Here is a 15077-nt window from a genome sequence, read left to right on the forward strand (position 1 = left end):
CTCGGGGCCCTCTGTTGACATCAATAACCACAGGAGTCCCACACCAGCACATAATTTCCTGAAACAACCTTTTGGCTGCTTGAGCAGTGGTATGGGACTTCATGGGGAAAGCATCCACCTACTAAAGGAATCGATGACCCTGAACAGACTAGTCTGTCCCTGGGGACCTCTGGGTAGGCCCTCTATGACATCCACTTGTATGCAGGACCATGGACTGCCCTCCGACCGCTGATGGAGCATCAGTAGAGCCTTGTCAGAGTCTCCTGTTTTTTGGGGGTTGTTAGCCATGCACATCAAACAGTTTTGCACCCAATGGGTTACATCCTTTTTCATTTGTGGCCACTGGGAGACACTCTTATGGTGAACAAGAGTGTTCTCTACCCCCTCGTGAGCAAAGCTATGGGCCCAGCAGAGTAGGTCTATCCTGTCCTATATACCCGGCAAGACTACTGGGGTCCTGTCAGGGTAGTTTGACAGCAACCGTCGCCACCAGGGCCGGCTCCAGGCACCAGCTTATCAAGCAGGTGCTTGGGGCAGCAACTCTGGAGCAGGGTGGCACTTTCAGGTATTCGATGGCAATTCGGCAGAGGGTCCCTCACTCCTGCTCCGAGTGAAGGACCTCCCACTGAATTGCCGCAGATTGTGACTGTGGCTTTTTTTTTTCCTTTTTTTTGGCTGCTTGGGGTGGCAAAACCCCTGGAGCCGGCCCTGGTCGCCGCATGGCCCCCAGTGTCTCCATCACACTAACAACATTAGTTTTGTTCAAGGTGTCTCATTTACAATTCCAGAAGGCATCAAGGGAGGTGATGCTCAGGAACATGACTGATGTATATCAGCCCAGGGATGTTGGTGACATATTGAAACTTTTGCTTCCACTCTTCAGCATGGACCAATGCCTTGCCATCTATGAAGCACCAGCCATCCCACTCCCATTGTCACAGCCAATTACGGATGTCCTCCACCACACAGAGGGAATCACTGAACAGGACCAGTGGGCCCAAGCTTCCAGCACCCACAGGCTTCAACTACACCAGAAGCCTGCTAAACAACTAGGGAGGGCACTATATGACTGAGATGCTAAAGGAACACTCAAGGATGATAACACTACTGCAGAGCAATGAAATGAATTCTTTGCCTCAGTCCTCATGGCTGAGAATGTGAGGAAGATTCCCAACCCTGAATCATTCTTTTTAGGTGATGAAGCTGAGGAACTATCCCAGATTGAGGTGTTACTAGAAGAGGTTTTGCATCAAATGGATAAATTAAACAGTAATAAGTCACCAGGACCAGATGGCATACTGGGGCCACTACTGTTCAATATATTCATAAATAATTTGGAGAAAGGGGTAAACAGTGAGGTGGCAAAGTTTGCAGATGATCCAAAACTACTCAAGATAGAGTGACAAAGCACCTTCTTGGTCTCACCAGCCTCAGCTGTTTTTTGCCTTGGTGAGACAGGCTTGGGGGTAAAACAGTCCCTCTTGGCTGCACAGAGGCAGTCCATCTTCTCTCAGCCAGTGTTTTGGCCTTATTTTTTCCCTTATGGGAGGGAATGCAGCCTCTCCTCCTGGAAAGGCTTACTCCCTTGCTGCTACTCACCTGCTGGTAGCTTGACCTGTAGTCACCCCTCCTCAGTTGACAGGAAGGATGGCCTATTAACTTTCTGGCACTCTTTTCTATCCTGTCACCCCTTACAGCATCTTTTCTGAGTTTATCACAATCATTAAGGCCAAAGCAGAGTTACAAAGGGATCCCACAAAACAGGGTGACAGGGCAACAAAATGGATGGTGAAATTCAGTGTTGACAAATGGAAAGGAAAGGCCATTGGAAAACATAATCTCAAGTATACCTATAAAATGATGGAGTCTAAATTAGCTGTTACCACTCAAGAAAGAGATGTTGGAGTCATTGTGGATAATTTTCTGAAACATCCAATCAATGTTCAGCATCAGTGAAAAAAGGTAATAGACTTTTGGGAATCATTAGAAAAAGGATAGATAATAAGAGAGAAAATATGATATTGCCTCTATATAAATCCATAGTAAGCCCATCTCTTGACTACTGCAATCAGATATGGTCACCTCATCTTTAAAAAGATCTACTGGATTTGGAAAAAGTTCAGAAAAGGGCAATGAAAATGATTAGAGGTATAGAATCATAGAAGATTAGGGTTGGAAGAGACCTCAGGAGGTCATCTAGCCCAAACCCCAGCTCAAAGCAGGACCAACACCAACTAAATCATCCCAGCCAGGGCTTTGTCAAGGATTAAAAACCGCTAAGGATGGAGATTCCACCACCTCCCTAGGGAACCCATTCCAGTGCTTCACCACCCTCCTAATGAAATAGTGTTTCCTAATATCCAACCTAGATCTCCCCCCACTGCAACTTGAGACCATTGCTCCTTGTTTTGTCATCTGCCTCCGCTGAGAACAGCCAAGCTCCACCTTTTCTGGAACCACCCTTCAGGTGATTGAAGACTGCTCTCAGATCCCCCCTCACTCTTGTCCTTGGCACACTAAATAACCCCAGTTCTCTTATAAATTATGTGCCCCAGCCTCCTCCGGCATATCTACCTCTCCCACTGCTTAATGTCATCCACAAACTTGATGAGAGTGCAATCCATTCCATCATCCAGATAGTTAATGAAGATTGTGCAGTGCAAAGCAGTATAATTTGAGGTTTATACTCCAGTGGGCTGTGTGAGCCTGGAGAGAGGGGAAATTGGCTCATGTCTGCTTATCATATGTTGCCTCCTTATGTAAGGCCTCGAGTAGCTCATTTTGGGTGTGCTTCACCATCTGCTGTCGATTTGGGTGATAACAGAGCCTGAAGAGTTTGAATCACCAGCAAAGCAGTGTCAAAAAGGGCCAGCCCAGCTGGGTGATTAGAGGGGTGCAGCAGTTCCCACAGCTCCCAGACTGCATCCCAGGGGTCACAACCCATCACACTCATACCCTCCTGGAACCCAAATTAGGATCCCACGCACCTGTGACACAAGCATGGTTGAAGGACTGAAACTGTTTGTCTATGGCAGATTGTGTATGTTTCAGAAGCTTTTTTCCTATATTTCTCCAGTCCTTTACTCCATTTTCGGTGAATGCAGGTTCTCTCAAACCATTGGAAAACTGTCTGCAAGGAAAGTAGAAAACTGCATCTGCCTGCTTACTTTACTCTAAAAATGAAAATGTTTTGTAATATTCAGATGTAAACGAAAAAGACCGAGACACAACTTTGCTTGTTCTAGTGTCCCTGGTTCACTTTCTCTCCTTCTTTGGACTTTGAGCCACTTCATTGCCTATGGAATTTGCATGCTTCTGCTCTTTGGTTGCTGTCTGGCTGCTATACCTGGGCCAGCTGTGGGACTCCTCCTGCTGTTATGACTGCTGATGCTGGAGAATCTCAGCCAAGGAGGCTGAAACACAGGGGGCCAGGAGCTCAAGGCCCATGGTTCTGTTATTCACTGGTGGGCAGCAGGTGGTAGGGGCCTCAGGGGAGGGACGGTCGGGGTGTAGGAGAGGAGGGACTCAGGAGGCAGTGGGCAAGGGGCCATGGGAGAAGGGGTGTGGAGGAGAGGATGGACTCAGTAAGCTGGGAGTGGCAGGGCACGGAGGAGAGGGCGGAGGGAAGAATGGAGTTGGGTCTTGGTGAATGCCTCAGTGCCTGGGAGGCACTACGGATGCGGTGGAGAAGGGGAGAGACAAAGAGAGTGGTGGGGCTTCTCGGGGAAGGAGAGGAAGGATTCAGTGAGAAGGAGAGGGAGGGTTTCACGGTGGGGTGGAGCAGGGACACAAAGAGGTGAATCACAGGTGCAACCACAGGGGAAAAGCAAAAGGGGTCATTGGGGTCAGAGTGCAGGTGGGACCACCATGGGCCAGGCGTCCACTATCTCAAAGGCAGTGGGTCGGGAGCTACTCGGCAGGGGAGGTTTACCCTCCCCTGACTTATTATACCCACCGCCTATGTAAGGTGGCCCTCCCTGGGCCACTTCCTACCACCTCCCTATGAATGTCTGAAGGTCTCTATCTGGGGTAAAGTTGTGTGTCATTCTCCTTTCTTCTCAGGTGGTAACTGCCTCCTCCTGTGGTATGGCCAACTTCTGAGGGCCAGCTCAGTCTAAGGGCTCTCCCCTGCTGGGGTAGTCCAAAAAATAAGGAAAGGAGATCAACCAACCCCAGCATTCGTATGAGAGATGAATGCTTTCCTCGCAGGATGCCCCTGCAGCAAGCCCTTTGGGCAGTTGTTCGGGGGAGATTCTGCCTTCCCTCAGCTCATCTCCCCTGGAGCTGCTGGTGGCAGGTGTGCTCTCCTCCCTGGTCTACCACAAAATGAGCTGCTCCCCTGACTTTTTGCCTTTCTCAAGCACTTGTCTTCAAACTTAATTTATCTGCCCCATTTTCCTGATAATTTAGTTGCTCAACATTTGGCTTCTTTGAACTCAATCTGAAATGTAGCTACAAGTTCAGTACCTTTGGGAAGTAATCCTGCTGCTTTGTATATGTCTGTGTCTCTGGATTGTAGCAGTTTTGAAACTGCATTTACCATTTCCAGAATCTTTCTTTGGAGCACAATGACAAAAATAAAACTAAAATTTTCCATTAATTTCTTTAATGGTGAAGGTTTGTAAATGTTAATGGCATTTTTGTCCAGGAGAATTATTTCCATCAGTGCCTTCCTTGTGTCTAAATACTGAATCTGGGAGAAGGTGTGATTCATACTGGTTGTTGATCAGTTGTGTAGTCAATTGCTTGACGAAGCTTTCATTTACTATGAAATATGTTCAAAAGCAAAAATAAACAATGTCAGGTTACTGCTCAAACCCCATAATAAAATAGTACAGAATAAAGGTTTTATACGATACCAGTGTCTGGGAAGCCATCTCATGCAATGATGTTACATTCACCTTACACAGAAAGTGCGCTCTCCAAAGTTACACATTTCAGCTTTTATCATTTATGTGAAGATTTCACAACTTACACATCTCTTTACATGTCATTAAAATCCAACCCATCTGTTTGTCCCAGTTCCCTAATGTAAGTGGGGAACTATTCTGGGGAACTTTCCTGGCTTCTGTATTATCCCAGGCGAATTGGCAAGCAAAAGTATCTGAGTCCCTGCTCCAACTCCTATTATCTAGAGGCTTGCCTGACCTCAAGGACTCCCTTTCCGCTCGCCTGTGTGGCAGTCTTCGTAATGGCGACACAGCTGGACCCAAGATTCCTGGGAGGCTGACCCCCAAGTCTCATTGTAGTCACTTAGGACAAAAGGTAGGATGTCCCCACTCTGGGGTACTCTCGTCACACTGGACACTACACTGATCACTATAGTAAGTTCAAACAAAATATAATGTATTAAACAGCGACTGTAAGAAAAATAAGGAAAAAATGGGAAAGGTTCAAGGAAACAAGGAACCTGCTCTGTGGGCACGGGATCATGACAAACAGATGTCTCTGGGACAGAATGAGAGTTTGCAGTCTGTTCCTCTCACTTCCCAGGCCTTGTGACCAGGCCTTCGTTTTGCTGTAGTGATATCATGGGTCAGACACCTGCTCTGGCAGTGGACAAATGCCCTCAGGCTTTAGGTGGTAGGACTCTTCTCCTAAACATTTGCCCTCCCATCATATTCATGTCCCTCTCTGAGTCCAGCCTTCAAGGACCTCTTGTCTGGTGATGTTTCCCTGTGCTGAGCTCTCTGCCCATGGCTCCCCCTTGATCTCCCCAGCTGCTCACTGTGATCTGCTTCTGTGTTACTTGTGGCACAGACAGAATTCACTATCCTGACTCTGGCCGTGCAGCTCCCTGCTGTAGCTCAGCCCTGGCTGCCTGTTAGCATAGCTGGTCTGTGCCGCTCCAGTTCCCTGCCCTGGTCGGCTCCAGCTGCGGCTCCCAGGCTCTCCATGAGCACTGCTGCTCTGCAGCCAGCCCAATACTGGCTCTTCTGGCTCTCTGGCCTTTGTGTTTCTGGCTGCTGCTGCTCTGCCTCCTGCTCAGCTTGAGGTGCTGCTCAAGTTTGCCAGATTTCTACTGCATTAATAGCCCCAAATCACTTAAAAACTAATCTAAGAGTAGCCCAATCTATTACTTGAAACAAAAGGCTTTTTAGTAACACATTGGTCTATATATCAAATAACAAATGAAAGCTTTTGTTAGACACCTTGTACAGATTTGATTTTTAAAAGTCCAAGCAGGAGTTTGTTCACATTAGCAACAAAGCTATGAGATGTCACTCAATTTCAAAATCAAACCCCCAACACTGGTACTTGTATCCCAATTGAGGGTTGGCAGGAATTCCAAACAGAAAATGGTGAATAATGATAATAAAAATAGCTAAAAAGGTGCCCAAAACATAGGTAGTGTAAAAACAAAAAATAACATTATTACATTATTTATTTCTGATTGCATTCAATGATAGTAGTCAATGTCCAAATTTTGTGTTGAATTAGTTTGTTACTGTTAGTCTCTAAAAGGCAACATTTCATTCTTGCTGTCTTCTTCGGAAGTAGAATGCTTCTGCTGTTGTTCATATATATCAGCAGTGACCAGTGCAATTATTTCTTTCATTGGTGCAAACTCTTTACAACAGATTTTTTGTCACTGCATGTATGCGCTAACAAGGAGAATGTTTTCTAAATGTTCCTCTTGAATTGTATTCCTCAATTTTATTTTCATCAAGTTCATCTGAGAAAACAGTCTTTCAAATTCAGCATGGCTAAAAGGAAGCAACAGTGAAGAAAAAGCAAACAAGCCAAGTTCACTAAAGTCTTCATCCCCAGTGGCATTCATATGTTCAGGATCTTCAACCCAAAACTGCTCTGCTTGGTTGTTCTGAGTATGAGGCCAATGAACCAAAGGCAAAACTCTCCACTGCTGCTCCAGCTGTCCAAGGTCTCCACAAAAAAATGGCAAAAATGAGACAGAAGCCTATCTAGGTCATGAGAGAGTTAAATAACCTGGACATTTCATGGCAATCCCCGTTTCATCTGTTTCACAAACTCCAACATGAAATCTTGACACCTACTTCTCACATCTTGGATAACGGGAATGGTTACTGTGTATTTTAAAAGTTCCAACTAAAAGAGACCCCAAAATTGATTGCACAAAATGGTGTTATTTGACTGCAAGGCAATGTTGTAGTTTAAGACAGCAGTCTGTTTTCAGAACCCCAGCATGGGCAACTTAACTATTTCAGACCAGGCAGTGTCAGGAATAAATCAATGGGAAGACAGCAATTCTGTCTGATCAAGAATTAAATGAAAGTAAGCATTCTCTTGTCTAACACTGCAGTTTATTAGATTTAAGTGCACGCAGACATAAGGAATAGGTTTAGAACATCCCAGATATTTACCTAACAGCTGGAATGGTATTGAATAATTAACAGCTTGTTCTCAGTGGCCAGTTGCTCACCAGCCGAGGAGAAAGGGTGTCAGGAAAAAGGTCTTTCAAGATGGCTTCAGATGACTCCTCCAAACTACGCTGAATTAGCTAATCTTGCATAACTTCTACAAAAAACATAGGTCACAGTGACCCCTATTCGATCATCACTTTTCCTAACTTTCAATAAACGTCCAATATCAGAGGCATCCAGACTGAAGGTTTTCATCCACTTATCTGCTTTCATTATCACTTATCTATTTGTCTGTCCACTCCTCCCACTCTGATTAGCAGAAACTGCCAGCTAGATTTTGACCTTGCATTTCAAAGCCTGCTTTCCAATTAATCCTAAACTATGTAATGTTCTATTTTATTAATTCACAGTGGCTGGGTGCACATCATATGGTTGCAATTGGCTTGATCACTCTCTGGGATACACATCCCTCAAATACAGGGTAACACAGTCCAGTTCTCAAAAACACACAGTTTCACAACTCTCACCAGTAAGCTCTAGTAGAATGTCCTCAATTCCTGCAGCAGCTTTCCTCTATTAGCATTTTCCAATGAAAAAATTGGTTTACCCTCCTGATTTCCTGAAGATTGGATGAAGGAAAATAAGGCAAATTTAGGTCACCAGATCACTGTACATATGACAAAGAAGTTCGGCATTGCAGTTGCTTTCTTTGTCTTTGGCTATCAGAAAGCATAGCTTCAGTTCATCAAACTGAACAACAAAGCTGTTTACAAAGGGTCTCATGGAAAGGTGCCTTGCTTCAGCAAGCTGAAGAATCTTCTGGTGGTCTGGAAGTCACAGAAAGGACGAGTGATAGGCTGTGCAGAGATGGGGACTGATGGGTGATGTTGAAAGAGGTCAGGTGATGGTCAGAGAGAGGAAACTCAGCAATGGAGAGAGCAGTGCTTGGTGATGGAGTGATGTTAAGTCTGAAGAGCTTCTCGGACTGCAAACTTCCACAATGTTGAGGTCAGCCAAACTCGGACAGACTGCCCTTGATTAATAAGGAAGTATTCTTTCCCCCTCTTGTCACGCAGGCTTAAAGTCAGTGGTTCCCAGGCGAGCACATTCTGCAGGTGTTTTTCCCCACTTTCTCAAGAAGCTCTTTGTTTTTGATCCCATAAATGATAGGGTTGAGCATGGTGGGGAGGAGGAAATAGAGGTTGGCCAAGATGATGTGAACATGGGGAGCGATGCCCTGACCGAACCGGTGTGTCAGAGTGGAGAAGAAGAAGGAAGGATAGGACATCAGCATCACACAGATGTGGGCTGTGCAGGTGTTGAGGGCTTTCCGGTGGGCTTTCTTAGAGGAGATTCTCAGGACAGCCCTGATGATCAGACCATAGGAGAGGCCAATGAGTGTCAGGTCTAACGCGTTGACTACAAATGGTATTACCAAGCCGTACATCCTGTTGATTGTGATGTCCCCACAAGACATTTTGGCCACAGCCATGTGGTCGCAGAATGTATGGAGGATAATGTGGTTGGCACAGAATGGCTGCCTGATCAGGAGCAGGGGCAGGGGCAGAACAAAGAAAACAGCTCTTATCAAACCCACTAGCCCTAACTTAGCTATTCGTGCATTGGTGAGGATGGTGGCATATCTCAGAGGGTTACATATGGCAACATAGCGATCAAAGGCCATTGTCACGAGGATGGCTGAGTGCATCACAGTACCTGCATGAAAGAAGAACATCTGGGTGAGACAGCCACCCAAAGTAATACCTTTCAAATTAAACCAAAATATACAAAGTGCCTTCAGCACAACAGAGGTAGACGTGCCGATTTCTGTGAGTGCCAGCATGCAGAGCAGCAGGTACATCGGCTTGTGCAGGGTCTGCTCTTTTCCCACAACAAACAGAACCATGAAATTTCCCAACAGGCCAATAACGTAGAGCATAAAGAATGGGATGGAAATCCAGACATGAGCATCTTCCAGGCCAGGGATGCCCATTAGGATGAATGTTGAAGGGTCAAAGGGCGTGAGGTTGAAAGCTGCCATGAGGTGGTCGATGTGTCAGTCAGGCTCAGAAATGCTCAAGGTGCCTGTGAAGGGAAAGAAGAACAGTGAGGGGGGTTACACAATTTATAGCAGATAGTAGGTTAAATATTTTATAGTTATTACCAATCTAGAAAAGGAGGTGAGCAGTGAAGTGGCAACATTTGCAGATAGAACCAGATTATTCACTTTCATGTCAATAACTGCAATATGTATGCCCATTGGAGGGAAAAGCTTGAACTCTTCAAACATCTAAGAAGGTTCTCATTTAACTGTATGAACTCCGGACATTAATCTGGGCATCATAGTACATAGCTCAGAGAAACCTTGCTCAAAGTGCATGCCTGGACAGAAACTAAGTAAAACATTGGGATCCAGAAGGAGTGGGATGGGAAATCATACAGATAATACAGTGCCATGAGATCAGTCAATGTTTCACCCTCCTCTGGACTCTTCTGCGTAGCACTGGGCGCCCTTCTCACAGGATATTGAAGAACTACAGGGGTTCAGGCAAGGGCAACGAGAAGGATCAAGGACCCAAATAAACTCTCATACAAAGAAAGGTTGAAAAGACTTGGATTGTTACCTTACAAAGGAGAGGAAGAAGAGGAGACATGAGAAAATTCTATAAAAACCTAAATGGTCAAGCGTAGATTGAGAATCTTCCTGTCTCATAGCACAGGATCAAGTGGACATTCATTTAAACTGAAATGTGGCAAATTCAAAACAGATACAAAACAGATGCTTTCTTCACTCAATGCCTAATTAGACTGAGGAACTTGTTGCCATAAGAGGTAGTTGAGGCCATGAGCTAAGTAAGAAACAGGAAGGGTTTGGACATTTACATGGATAGTGAGACTGTCCAGTTACAATAGTTACAGCAAATTAAATATTTTGGAAAGCCGATATGCCCATGTGTTTCAGGGCACAAGCCAATCTCTAGCTGTAGGGTGCCACTCTCAGGATGGTTAAGCCAGGGCTGGCTCCAGGGGTTTTGCCGCCCCAAGGAGCCAAAAAAAAAAAAAAGCTGCGATCGCGATCTGCGGTAATTCAGCTGGAGGTCCTTTGCTCCGAGCGGGAGTGAGGGACCCTCCGCCGAATTGTTGCCGAATACCTAAAAGTGCCTCCCTGCTCCCGAGTTGCCACCCCAAGGACCTGCTTGATAAGCTGGTCCTGGGTTAAGTCATCCCTCCCATCCACCTACTGCTTGGTTTCTTACACCTTCTTCTACAACACCTGGGGCTGTCACTGTCAGAAAGTGGACACTGGACTAAATGGACCATAGGTCTGATCCATGGTGCCAATCCTATGCTGGAAAGTATACAAGTTTCCCCCATGGAAACAGACATTATCATGCTGGTCTATGACTTTGTGCTTACCAGAATGGGCAGGAAGGGCACAAGGGTCTTGTTATTTAGGGCTACAGGCCTGCACCTCTGCTACTTCTCTTATTTCTTTTGGTGAGACATTTTCTTGCAGGTACCCAGTTTTGTCTGAGACCTGAGTTACAGGTGTTAATTGACATGGGTAAGCAGAGACATGTGTCAGCAACTCGGCTGCTAACCCTTCTCATGCCTGAATATTGATGCAGTTTGCAGATGACACAAAAATTGGGGGATTGTAAATATGAAGAGGACAAGTCACTGATTCAGAGTCATCTGGACTGGTTGGTAAATTGGAGCGAAGCAAACAATATGTGTTCTAACATAGTTATGTAGATACCTACATCTAGGAACAAAGAATGTAGGTGATGCTTATGTTGGGGAACTATTGTGGGAAGCACAATGATTCTGAAGAAGATTTGCTGATATGAACTTCCAGTGTGATCATGTGACCAAAAGAGCTAATGTGATCCTGGGACGATAACCAGGGGAATGTTAGAGGTAGAGACATTATTTTACCTTTGTATTGGGCACTGATGCGACCACTGCTGGAATCCTGTGTGCAGTTATAGTGTCCACGATTTAAAATGTATGTCAATACGCTGCAGAGGGTTCAGAGAAGAATCACAAGAATTAGTAATAGATTAGAAAATCTGCCTTATAGTGATACACTCAAAGATTTCAATCTATTTAGTTTAACAAAGATGTTTAAGGGGTGACTTGACAACAGTCTAAGTGCCTACATGGGGAACAAATATTATTATTTAATAATAGTCTTTTCAGTCTAGCATACATAAGTGTAACAGGATCCAATGGCTGGAAGTTGAAGTTAAAGAAATTCTGAGTGAAATAAAGGCATTTTTTTTTAAATGATGAGCGTAACCATTGGAACAATTTACCAAGGGTCTTGGTGGATTCTTTATCACTGAGAATTTTTAAATCAAGATGGATGTTTCTCTAAAAGATCTGCTCTAGGAATAATTTTGGGGGAAATCTCAGGCTTGTGTTATACAGATGATATGATCACAATGGTCCCTTCTGGCCTTGGAATCTACCAGCATGTCCCCATGAGTCAGCTGGAAGTATTTTGCCTGAAAGCTCATACCTGAGCTTACTGAAGACGCCTTGACAATGTTACACTGTGTATTTCATGAAGCTGAGGGATCCCGTGAGGCACTGAATGAATGAAAGTTTTAGGTGAGAAAAATAATGACTTTACCCCATAAAATCTGCACACTGAGGATGAATGTACAACTCTCACCATTAATGGCTAACAGAAATGGCAAGCAAATGATCCCAGAGCATCCTGGTTTTAAGTCTGTGTCACAGTAGTCCACTCTCTGAGTGATGGTGGCTCCTGCACATGGCATCTGTATTGTCCTAGGTCCTCACATGTCCCAGAGTTTCCGGCTCTCACTGTATAATGTGCATATTTCTTAGCTTGCGAGCTGTTCCTGTGCAGGGGTGTAACAAGAGAAGCAGCACAGGTGCCCTGGCATTTGATACTCATGTGTGAGACTTCTCACCAGTGAGACACAGTCACTGATCTCCCCTTTAGCCAAGAGAGCAGGTTTGATGGGAAGCACCTTGCCCCTTGCACGGGAAGTGCTCTGAGGAGTGCAGGTTGGCTTGGAGCTTGTGGGAGCCATGAATGACTGGGGAGCATGGAGAACACACTGGCAACCAGCGTGGTGTTGGAATCAAGGCAGCCTGGGATGGGGAAGGAGACTAGAGACAGGGGTCCAGAATATGATGGGAAGTTGAAGCAGCTAAGGTGCAAAGATCACTAGTTCTTTGTGCCACTGAAATGCCTGAAGTTATGCAAATAACATTCAACAACAATTGGAAAAAAAAAGGTGAGAAAATGTTGTGACACCCAGGATGCTGTTCTGAGGCTTGCCAGGGGAAAGAGACCCGGAGACCTCTCCAAATACACTTGGGGCCAGGAAAGGACACAGCGCTGGCCTAAGATCAAGAATCACAAAGAAAGAATTACTTACATCAGCGCTGCCTGCCTGTCCATGTACCTACCGCTCCACGCCCCTGCAGCCCCCAGAGCTGCCTGCCTGTCCCTGTATACCTCCTGCCTGACCTCACAACCCCCAGTACTGGCCACTTCTTTATGTAGATTGCCCACACCCAGAATATCCTGCCCTGTCACAAAGTGTTGCTCTTCAGCCAGGATCAAAACCTGGTGCCATATCCTACAGTGACAGCTCACACAAATATCTCCTCAGACTAGGTTAAACTCAGTGTCTGCCTGTGCCCGGGAAAAAGGGGAGATCAGCCTGAACTGCCTTTCTGGGGGTGAAGGGAACCCCAGCAGCAGATAAATTTGTGCAGGGAAGAACAGAGGGACAGACCCAGCGGGAGGGAGAGAGGACGTGGACACTAAAAGGAGCCAGTGTGAGTAACTCTTCCTCAAAATGATACAAACCTTTAATGTATTGCAGCCCATGGGATACCCGGACATACCCTCCTCAAGCATGGTGGCAATTGCTGACATTGCCACGAGGCTGTAGCAGGATTACTCATGGAAAGAGGGATGGTACAGATGGGGATGGTGTCAGAGACAGTGTGCTACAGTGTGGTCCATTTTACATTTCAGTCTGAGACACCTCCCTCATCCCAGGAGGCTTTGTTATGCCTCTTGGTCTGTGCATTAGGCAGGATGTTCATTCTGTATTTCACCTGGCTTCAGGATTCAACACTACTGTGACCTGGATACTGCATGATTACTCCCCCGCCCTACACACACACACACACACACACACACATACACTGCATTCCTGGACCTCCCCCAGTGAGATTTCCAACATTGCCTGGTTTCCTCTAAGCCAGAAACATGCTTTTATTTTTACTGCCTTTTGGTGCTTCTCAGCCTCTCCAGACCCAAAGATGCAGGGGTACAGAGAAAGCAGATCCCTCTCCCTCTCTGAAAAAAAATTATCCTGATTGTTCTCAAGCTCTTAGCCTGTGAGTTTGAGATTTCAGCAACTCTCCTACTGAGACAGATAGGACACAGTAAGAGATAAGGAATTGATTTTAAAAACAAGTATTTGTCTAAACTGTTACCAGTACTTTTGTAGTTCCAGTTTTACCAGGTAAATCCCTTAGAGTTTCTCACAATATTAAACAGTTCAAGTCACTGTGCTAGTGAATTCCTGCTCAAAGGGTTCCTGACTTGAACACTGTATCTCTTCCTGAGCCCTTAACACTAACTTTAATGCAGAAACAGGCAACTCACCGAAATCCTGCTCAGCAGAGAGGAAATCTCCTTACGGCGACAGGAAGGCAGAGCCCTGAGAATCAGCGTATGAATCTCACATGTCTGAGTGTCAGCGCACTAAACAGCAACTTTTATGATTCCCCTGAACAGTCCCTGCAGACTCTCAGGTTGGCCAGGACTTGCATACAATTCCCTCAGCTCCATGAGCAGCGGAAAGAACAGAAAATAGACCCTGGAGAACTTTAGCTTGAGAATCTCTCCTGGGAGTGAAGCAATGACTTGCTGATAACAGGAGTTCAGATTGTCAGGACAAACTGAGTCTTCCAAATTGTTCAGCCTGTTGAGAGATGTTTGGCTGTGTGCGTCTGTGTTCTTTCTGCATGCTGAACTGACTCTGGCCAGATAGCCCATACAGCAGACTCTGATTGGACTGCCCAATAAATCCACAGACTCGGTTTTCAGCGAAGGCCCTTGGTCAGGTTTATGGCCGATGAGACAAGGTGCTAATGCCCCACATCAATGGTTACAGATACACATGTATGCCTGTGACAGTGAAGGACGAGACTTTCTATTTTTCCCTCGTTCAGACAAAGACATTGCCTCTGAGACAGATCTTTATACACATATACAAATAAGTTATGTATTACTCCTGATGTATCAGGGTGCCACCCTCTGATGTATTGGGGTGACACCCATTGATATATCTAGGGGCCATCCATTACCTTGTACAGGTTGGTCCATTATGCTGTCGTCCTGACCTTATCCTTAAGATGGGTCAGCGTGTTCCTGTTATCTTTGGGGAATGTGTTTGGTAACAAGGTGTTCTGGTATCACCTTTTTTAATAAAAAAATTAATCATGATTAATCATGTATTAAACAATAGAATACCATTTACTTTAAATATTTTGGATGTTTGAATATATATTTTCAAATATATTAATTTCAATTACAACACAGAATACAAAGTGTACAGTGCTCACTTTATATTAATTTTTTATTACAAATATTTGCACTGTAAAAAATAAAATTAAATGTATTTTTTCAATTCACCTCATACAAGTATTGTAGTACAATCTGTTTATCGT

General features: G+C 45.1%; 1 protein-coding gene across 1 annotated transcript; it reads right to left on the minus strand.

Annotated features, from left to right (window-relative positions):
• Positions 1-8427: 8427 nt before the first annotated feature.
• LOC115641910 (putative olfactory receptor 52P1) lies at positions 8428-14812 on the minus strand. The gene is made up of 3 exons (XM_030545266.1): positions 14715-14812; positions 11283-11365; positions 8428-9428 (listed from the first exon to the last, which is right to left on the minus strand). The coding sequence occupies exon 3, from the start codon at positions 9382-9384 to the stop codon at positions 8428-8430; it is 957 nt and encodes a 318-aa protein (XP_030401126.1). The 5' UTR covers positions 9385-9428; positions 11283-11365; positions 14715-14812.
• Positions 14813-15077: the final 265 nt, after the last annotated feature.

This window comes from Gopherus evgoodei, unplaced genomic scaffold (assembly GCF_007399415.2).
Source record: "Gopherus evgoodei ecotype Sinaloan lineage unplaced genomic scaffold, rGopEvg1_v1.p scaffold_36_arrow_ctg1, whole genome shotgun sequence".
NCBI classification, from domain to species: domain Eukaryota; kingdom Metazoa; phylum Chordata; order Testudines; family Testudinidae; genus Gopherus; species Gopherus evgoodei.

What these genes read in the sequence shown, in the direction of transcription:
- LOC115641910 (XM_030545266.1), bottom strand. Translation starts at nt 9,384, where the DNA reads ATGGCAGCTTTCAACCTCACGCCCTTTGACCCTTCAACATTCATCCTA.